The sequence below is a fragment of the Labeo rohita genome, chromosome 4, assembly GCF_022985175.1.
Source record: "Labeo rohita strain BAU-BD-2019 chromosome 4, IGBB_LRoh.1.0, whole genome shotgun sequence".
NCBI lineage: Eukaryota > Metazoa > Chordata > Actinopteri > Cypriniformes > Cyprinidae > Labeo > Labeo rohita.
The window spans coordinates 28,450,274-28,459,738 of NC_066872.1; the positions used below are offsets into that span (position 1 = coordinate 28,450,274).

Genomic DNA, 9,465 nt, shown 5'->3' on the forward strand with positions numbered 1-9,465 from the left:
TTTCAGTTAGAGACTTAATACCCACTGCCTTTAACAGTAATCATTTTTTGTTTTTTGTTTTTTAACCAACACATTTCACAACCTATTAGTGACCTCTAAAGCTGTGTGATGCATCAGCAATAATGGGGCTAAATGTTAACATTTTCTATTGTTTACATATATTTAAAACATTTTTTAGGTAATAAACAACAAATAGAGAGATGGCAAAGACTCAGGTTATGAGTTTCAACGTTTAACCTTAGCGTAAAGCTGAGTCGTCTACAAACAGCTCTTTTGATTGCTTTGACTGTGTTTGTTTAGTAAGCACATCTGCACTCACAATCACCTGTGCTTCTCTTGTTCTTGAAGACTCTCCTATTGAGCCCTTAGTCTTTGCCAGCCCTCCAGAACAATCCTGGACTATACTGTACACAGCATGAAGTGAGGAGATGCTCACGACCTCTTGTGGTTTAGAGTTTGTGAAGTCAATAGAGGAATAAACGATGCTTTCTTGATTTGCTGTGGCGGCTTCAGCAGATGACATCATGACATAAACAGGGTCGTCTTGATTCTCCTGTGAAATGACCTAATGGATCGACAGGGATGAATCAGTGGTGGAAAGCTCTAGAGTGTTTGTTTAAATGGTTTTGGAGTGTACTAGTTGTGTACTATTGCATACTGGTTTCACTGTTTTGTTTTTAGAAAAGTGTATTTACATTACATTTTAGTGAATGTGTGGTTTTTATGAACGAATGATTTGTGGGTGTTCATGTGTCTGTTGTAACTCACTTCATTAGTATTTTGACCATTTCTCTCAGTGCCTTCAGTCTGTGAAAATTTCCCATTTTCTTTTCTAAAACAAACAAACAAAAAAGCATGTGTCCAGTGTTAAAATAACTTACAGTGGTGGCCAAAATTATTAGAACACTAGTATTTTCACCAGCTAAAAAACAGTTTTAAGTCAGTTATTTCTATCATTTGCTGTAGTGTGTTAGTAGGAAATACCAGTTTACATTTCAAAACATTCATTTTGCCATTAATAATAATCCAGTGAGATTTTTGTTTGCACAAGAAGACTGACAACAGCCAGTGCTCCACATCAAGAAACAGAACAAACTGAGACTAAATCCAGAAGAACTGTGGCACCATCTCCAAGATGCTTCAAGAAACCTACCTGCAAAGCTACCTGAAAATCTATGCACAAGTGCATCTAGGGCAAAACTGCTTTAAATGCAAAGGATGGTCACACCAAATGTTGATTTAATTTAGTTAATAGAAGTTAATTTATAAGAAAATGACATTATGACATTATTTTTTGACAGCATCCAGCTTCTTGGAGACGGTGCCACAGTTCTTTTGGATTTCAGTCTGTCTCAGTTTGTTCTGTTTCTTTATGTAATTCCAAACAGAATGGATGATGATGGGATTAGATGTCTGTGTGGAGCACTAGCTGTTGTCCGACTGGATTATTACAATTAATGGCAAAATGAATGTTTGGAAATATAAACTGATATTTCCTACTGACACTCTACAGCAAAAGATAAAAATAACTAACTTAAAACCTTTTTTAGCTGGCGAAAATACTACTGTTCTAATAATTTTGGCCACCACTGTATATTCTGAATTAGCTTCACAGTTTGCAAAATCAGTTGAATTGGCTTTAAAGTCACATATATGAATGCCATCACATTATATACAAATTATCAAGTGACATCTACAAACTATTTACTGCATGCTCGGGGGTTTCTCAAATCTAACTTCTCTATTTTTGCAAGAGTTTTTAATCAGATGCGTTAAGTTAGTTTTAGAAGTGTGAAGTGTGGGAAGCTTGCTCCCCTCAAGTTTACATAAATGCACAGTGGAAGAGAACAAAAACACTTTTTGTGTTTAGTTTGAAAAGTATATCTATAGTTTAAGTTTAAAACTAAGCAAGCCTCTATTTGTAAAACAGAAAACTGTAAAACTGCTTGAGAATTGAGCTTGTGCTATTATTCGATACTATGTCACACTATACTATTAAACTTTTTTTTAAAAAAATAATGCCACTTGGTTTAAAAGTATGTTAATACTGCAACACCACTGATATAGTACATTTTTAGATGTGACTTAATGGTTGATTATATTATATTATACTAATTTCCATCTGTTGATTTTTCAAAAACATACAGTTCTATTATGCATTATTCTTAATGCCTCATATGTGTTGTGCACCTACCGTACAGTGATATATGTAACGGCGCACAACAACACGACCACCAGAACCACAACAGCAACTCCAATCAGCACAGAGAAAAGATTCAAACCTAAAGAAGAATACATTTTTGTGAAACTCCTTATGATTCACCGATTTAATCAAATGTATTGTAATTGTTAAACAACAAAATAACCATGATGGCAGGGGAATTAGAATTTAAAAATAGATTAGCATTAGCATTCCTACTGATGTCAATTGCTGCATCCAAAAGCTTAGGCAGCTGATGCGTTGCTGCCTTATCAGGCAGTGACTTTGCGGGCAGTTTTTGTGCAAGCTTATATCAGATAGACTTCTTATTGGTTTAACCCTCTGGGGTTCTTCGGTCACTTTTGACCGGATTTTTTTAAATAAAAAAATATTAAAAATCGTAGCTTCATCGGAATGGTACGAAACTTAGTGACTTTTATGGTACTTGGTATATGAACACACAAAAAAATTGGGGACAGGATTTGAAAAGTCTAAGTGGTCGTTAAAAAAAAAAGTCACACTCAGGGCCTCGGGTCAAAAATGACCGGCCATAGGAAATGAATGGGAAATTGGCAAAAATATGAAAATACAGAGTTTTTTTGTGCATACAATCTACAAATCAGCCACAATCCAGAAAAAAAGCACACGACAGTGAAGGGGTGACTCTCTAAAACATCAGTAGTGCAAAACACTACAATACACTCACACACACACACACTTATACACACAAAAACACACACACACACACACAATTGAATGTGTCATTTCAAAAGCTAATTTTGGGAAATGTGTGAAATAGAAGCAATCAATGTAAGAAATAAAGTGCACAGCAATGAAAGCATGAGACTGTAAGCCATCAAGGTTGCAATAAAAGGGAGACATTGGATCCAAAATGCAAAAGTCACACACCATGTCTCTCTCTTGAACACACACACACACACACACACACAGGGAAATATGAGACTGTAACAGAAATGTTCTAATGCAATGTTCAGGTTTGACTGTATTATAAAGTAAAACTGGCGCTTCAAATTACCAGTTAAACCAATCAAACAAACAAAAAACTTGGCAAATAATAATAAAAAATAGTCTTTGATAATCTCATATGATATATTAAAATCCACAACCTGAAAAGGCAAAGGCAAATATGTGCAAAAACAACTAGAATTCACAAGCCCTTCTACAGAGAGCAGTACAACAGTTGACTTGCAGTTCCATGAGTGTTGTTGCTGACACACTGCAGAGTGGATGTGTGTGTGAGAGACTGATGTAGAGTGATGGAGCTCCTCAAGCCTGTGCTGCTCAATCGCTCTTCACTGATCAACGTGTTTGAAGAGTTAGTGACAGGACGTCCAGACAGATGCCACTCCAGTTCAGGAAAGGGGTTCCCATCAGCCTCACAGAAACACACAGTTACATCAGTTCTGACACAGCTGGAGGAGTGGAGAGATTTTAGGTGCATCTGAAAAAGAGAAAAAGGTAATGATGAAAAATATACAGATTTATAGGTGTCTTATGGAGGACAAAAGAACAAAAATCTTACACTGAACATGTAATGTGATGTTGTTCTGTGCTGTTTTGTTCTTGTCCTGTAGCTGGTAGGTTATAGTGCAGGTGAAAGTGACTCTGTGCTGACGGTGAGTAGCAGTGAAGTTCAGATCAGAGATGAGCTCCTGTAGTCTGCTGCTCTCACTGAGGGGGATTCTGGGAGTGGAGCTCCATGTGAGAGTTGGTGGAGGAGAGGAGCAGAGAGTCTCAGCAGAGCAGCGCAGACTCACAGAGCTCCCCTCCAACACCTCCAACACCTCCTCCTGATCCTGCACCTCCTTCTGCTCCACATACAGCTGCACTCTGGGTTTTGGGGAAAGTCTGAAACAAACATTTATTTATGTCTTATATATGATTCTGAGAAACATCTAGTCCCATAAAATTAATTTCATCATTTCAGATAATGCTGGTGAAACAGATTTTATTGTACTGTACTAGTTTAACATTTGTAATTTACAGTAATTACAGTAAAAATATTTTCAGTCACTCACCAATCACATGTATTGAAACACTGGTTTTTGCATAGGTCCATTTCAGTCCATTTTCACCCTCAATCCTGAAGTAATATTTACCACTGTGATTTGATCTGAGGTCATAAAAGACAGTGGTACAGTTCTTGTCTTTTAATTTTCCAGTTATATTCCCTTTAATGAAGGAGTTCTGGCCTGATGTACTTGAGTTAAACACTTGATTTTTGTTCAAATCAGTCCCATCTTTGAACCACACTCCTGTAGCTGTCTCAGTGAGGTCTTTGTCATACGTTTCTTTAATCTCAAAAGTGCAGTTTATGATCACACAGGATCCACTGAGAGCTTCAATCTTCTCTGGCAGACTGATGCTGAAATCTCTACAGCAAACACCTACAACACACAAGAAAAAGCATAATTTTAAAGGGCAAACAATAACAACAGCAACAGTGAAATCTACATCAAGCATCATAAACTATTAATGTATTTTAAGATTTTAATTACTGTAATATTGTAAATATTTTTAATGAGATTCCAGTCTTTAGAAAACAATTTGAATGCTCTTAGCTATGCTCTAAATGAAAAAGTTACCATATAGTTTAATGCAGGCAGACTAAACACAGTTTAGCACTTGTTAAACTAGTTAATTTACATTCTCAGTCATGATTAACACTAGGCGTGAAAAAGGGAAGGAAAAAATCAAACCTTTTATCAGAAAACAGAAAAAAATAATTTTCTCTGCAGTGTCCATCTCTTCATTAACAGACGCACAGTCCTTTAGGGAAACACACACTTGTACATGCAAGTATTTATATGCATAAACTACAAAAAAATAAAATAAATTAAAATAAAATAAACAGAAAGAAAGAAAAAGGAATAAAGAAAAGCAAGTCTTCGTATCCCCAAGTCCTGAACTGCTGCGGATTTGAGACCGTGTGAAAGTGTGCTGTGAACAGTCACTAACACTATTTACAGTCTGAACTTCCTGTGTCAGCGTCAGCATATTTAACCTTTAAATGCACGAGTGCTTCTACAATCACTTATTTTAAAGCATTTTATATTTAATTTCTTAACCCCCATCCCCTTGTATTGGTCAGTAAAAAGTGTATTTATTTACAGCTCTAGGTGAATAAATCATTTGTGATTTTGTGTATCAGTTATATCTCACTTCATCGGTCAAAGTTTCTCATAGCACATCTATTCTGTGGAAGTTTCTGTTCTCTGTTTTGAAAAGCATGTGTTCATGTTCAAATGTAGCTGACCTTTAGCAAGAGACATTAATAGGACTAGCATATATAATATGTTTAACTCTAATACAGTCAGACTTAAAAATGTTTTAATGTCATTGCATTAGCAATAACATAAAGCAAGTGGCATCTGCAAACCAATGATGTGAGAGCTTTTCTCAGAACTGTTCTATTCTGTACCTGGGTATCTTTGCTTTTTGTAACCTGTCAAAGAAGTCAAATCAGTTTTCTTCAGACTCACACAAATAACCACAGTGTCAAAATACTTTTTGTTTTAATTTTTGTCCCCAAAAGCATTTCACTAATATATGCACAATTTACAGTTTTGTTCTTTATTTTTACAAACACTTATACGGTTGATGCTCAGTTTGTCTTTCATTGTGTGAATCACAGAACTGAAACTCACATGCAGCCTGAGGGAGGCAGTGCATCTGAAAAAGACAAGACACCTACAGAGCACATGGTTTTGGCGGTTTGCGAAAGAGAAAATAATGGAAACCACAAACAATGCAAGATTGTATTAGACTGTAAGATCTATAAACTCAATCAATCAAACACTTTTTTGCCTTACCCTTGATGTTCACTAGGCTCCTTTCTTCAAGTGTGTTCCAAACTGTTTGTATATATTTGTTTAGAATATGTTGGTTAACATAAGAAAATGCAAAAAAAGCTCTTTATATAGAATGTTATTTATTTATTTATTTATTTTAGTAATACAAACAGATACACTGTAATAATTTACAAAAGTGGCATTACTGTAAAGGGATAGCCAACAAAAGCAAGGATAAAAGTGAAGAACACAAGAATTTATTTATGGTTATCATCTGTTGAGTCTTCGTGGAGATAAAAAGCACTATGAATGTTTTATACGGAACATACACATTACAAAATCCTGAAAATACAGTTAATTTTAGAAGACAAAGGAGAAAATAAAGTACATATTTGTTATCAGACATGCAGTCTGAGGGAGGCAGTCCTTATAACAGTCCATAAAATAATATTAGATTAATAACCAGAATGCATTTTGCAGAATGTAATTTTTTTCAACCCATATTAACATTTTATTATAAGTTTCTATATGTGTATGAATGTGAATCATACACATTTAGAATCAAATCAAATGTCAACATCACATCCATATGCTTTGCTTGCTTTTTAGCTTTGTATAGCTTAATTAGAGAAGGTCAATCATTTGTGACCAGGAACACCTAATTAGGTAAAGGAGTTTCAACACAGTACAAGGGTAAATAATAATAATAATAATAATTTAAACTGATCAAGAAGTTGATTAGGTAGCATTTTATTGACCTTTACTGACACTTCAGAAGTCATGTTAATCATAAAAGTTTATTCATTCAAGAGAAAGAAGAGGGATTTTTTGTTTATAATGATAGTCAAGCTTTTCTGTTGGACATTTAAATGCATCTCCTGATAGATCCATCACCACAGATGACATACAGCCTCCCCAGATCAAAAGTCACATGCTTGTGGCCATTAGGACAGACTGAAACACTTGCCCAACTTGATCCGAATTGATTTGATACAGAGACACTAGTTCTAAAATACACAAGAATAATGGTTTATGCTAAAGATTTTTATTATTTTTGTTCATAATTGTTAGTTTCTTTAAACTAAACAAGATTTCAATGCAAGAAGTGTATTTTGTAGCTCACCTTTGCAATAAATTCCCTTGAGCGTCAACGCCAAAGATGTTGCCATCACTTGATACTTCTACCATGGACAGAGATCCAGCAACAGCCTCAAAAGCACCCAACCCTCCACAGGAAGCACCCGTCACAGACTGTATAACACAATAAGATAAAGATACACAAGAAAAGTAAAGATTTATAGCTGCCTAGAACCAAAAGTTACCTATTTAAGTGATGTACTTCACAAGATCCTGAAACCTTAGTGGTTTACTTACCCTTCTGATGACGATATTTCCTGCGGCGTTCACTCCCCAACAGCTGTATGGGCCACAGCTGTAGTACTTCAGCTTTCCTGCAAGCTGTACCCAAGGAGCATCACCGGATGGCCTGACATTGTTAGCGTCCTTATTTAAGCAGAAGACATCATCTATCGGTGAAACACCTACAATAATCTGATCTCCTCCTGCATCTACTTGTTTGAGTTGAATGCCTGATAGTAAAAAGAAGAGAATGAATGATTAAAGACAGCATATACACAGAATGAACATCAAACACTAAGGCAATGTTAACACAGAAGCAGAATACAGCTGTCAGTCCTGTATTTGAGTCAGTTACATTCACACACAGTACGATTATTTACGGGAGTGACGATTCTAACATAGCATTCTAACGGTGAAAAAGAGGATTAGTTCACTCCTGAAATAAAATTCTCTATTTACTCACCCCCATGTCATCCAAGACATTCATGTCTTTCTTTTTTCAGTTGAAAAGAAAGAACCATTTCAAAGAAAGAACCATTTCAGGACTCTTATCCATATAGTGGATTTCAATGGTGGCCACTGGGTTGAAGGTCCAAACTGCGGTTTCAATACAGCTTCAAAGGGCTCTACAAGATCCCAGTCGAGAAATAAGGGTCTTATCTAACGAAACGATCTGTCATTTTCTAAAAAAAAACAATAAAAATTGATATACCTGTTAACCACAAATGTTCATCTTGCACTAGCTCTGAGATGCGTGTCTATGAGTTCTACAAAAGGTCATGTGTGGTTAGTTCTTTTTTTTAGAAAATCAATCATTTCTTAGAGAAAACCCTAATTCTTCATCTGGGATCGTGTAGAGCACTTTGAAACTGCAGTTTGGACCTTCTACCCGTTGATCCCAATTTAAGTCCACTATATGGAAAAAAAAAAATCCTGAAATGTTTTCCTCAAAAACCTTCATTTCTTTTTGACTAAAGAAAGACATTAATATCTTAGATGACGTCGGGGTGGGTAAATGTTCAGATTTTTTTTTTTAATTTTAGATGGAACAAACCCTTTAAGGGTTTGATTTTGGTTATAAAATGATAGAAGCCAAAATTGGACTAATCTGGTTCTTCTCAAGGTTTTTCTTAATGTATACCACGTTCTGCCAGCATTAAAACGCTCTGTAAGCACACATGGATACACATGGAGGCATACAACAAAACTTCTTACCTGGAATTGGTTGGAAGCTTCCATCTGCAAACTTGAAGACATTGTTTAATGAATCAGCCCCTAGTTGTCCAGCAGGTCCGACAGTAAAGTGCTTCAGGGATGAGTTTATCTTTTCAAATCTGGTCCCCAGGAACAGAAAGACTTCATTTTCATCGTTCACCCCACCTACTATCCCTAGTCCAGCATCTATTTGCTTCAGGGTACCAGGTATCACTTCACAATTTAAAGCTACAAAGAAAATATAATATAATAAGCAGTGATCCAGATTGCTCTGCAAATGTTATCCTGAAATGATGAATAGATCGCTGAAAAACATTCACAGTTTACCTATAGCATAAAGGATTGGGTGGCTAAAGAGTAGCAGGATGCACAAACAAACTTTCATTGTTTCTGGTCCGTTCCTAAAAAGGAAAAAATGGAGGGGAGGGGCACTAATGAGCGTTAGTTAACATATAGTTGCAAAGTTACTTATAGTAAGCAGAATGTCTAAAGTGGACTTTTCAAATAAAGTGTAACCAAAAAAAGTCCATGAACTCAAGAAAATATCTGCGTCTGATCTTGTACTGATTGTATGATCTTCTTAAATACTTACAACATAAACAATTTGTTTCTAGTTTACATACATTTACAGAAGCTGATGTACAATTATGTATGATTAAATGAAGCCAACCTTCTTTCTGTCAGCGGATTCAGCGATCAATGTGATTCTCCTGTGCTCACACTACAGGTGCCGCCACAAAGTTTGGAGACACTGTTGCGTGACAGTTAGCTTATATAGCTGCACTTTGTTTCCTGATTAAGTGTCCATTTACAGGAATTAGGCAGTGGTTTGAGTGGAATTTGGCTACACTCTGGTATTTTGATGACTTGGTGTCATCA

General features: G+C 35.9%; 1 protein-coding gene and 1 pseudogene across 1 annotated transcript; both read right to left on the minus strand.

Annotated features, from left to right (window-relative positions):
* Positions 1–112: 112 nt before the first annotated feature.
* On the minus strand, positions 113–5,137 carry LOC127163838 (sialic acid-binding Ig-like lectin 13; annotated as a pseudogene).
* Positions 5,138–6,159: 1,022 nt separating this feature from the next.
* LOC127164280 (fish-egg lectin-like) lies at positions 6,160–9,343 on the minus strand. The gene is made up of 6 exons (XM_051108115.1): positions 9,257–9,343; positions 8,914–8,987; positions 8,587–8,814; positions 7,387–7,601; positions 7,136–7,263; positions 6,160–7,019 (listed from the first exon to the last, which is right to left on the minus strand). Exons 2-6 carry the CDS (start codon positions 8,969–8,971, stop codon positions 6,878–6,880), a joined length of 771 nt encoding a protein of 256 aa, XP_050964072.1. The 5' UTR covers positions 8,972–8,987; positions 9,257–9,343; the 3' UTR covers positions 6,160–6,877.
* Between the last annotated feature and the right edge of the window lie 122 nt (positions 9,344–9,465).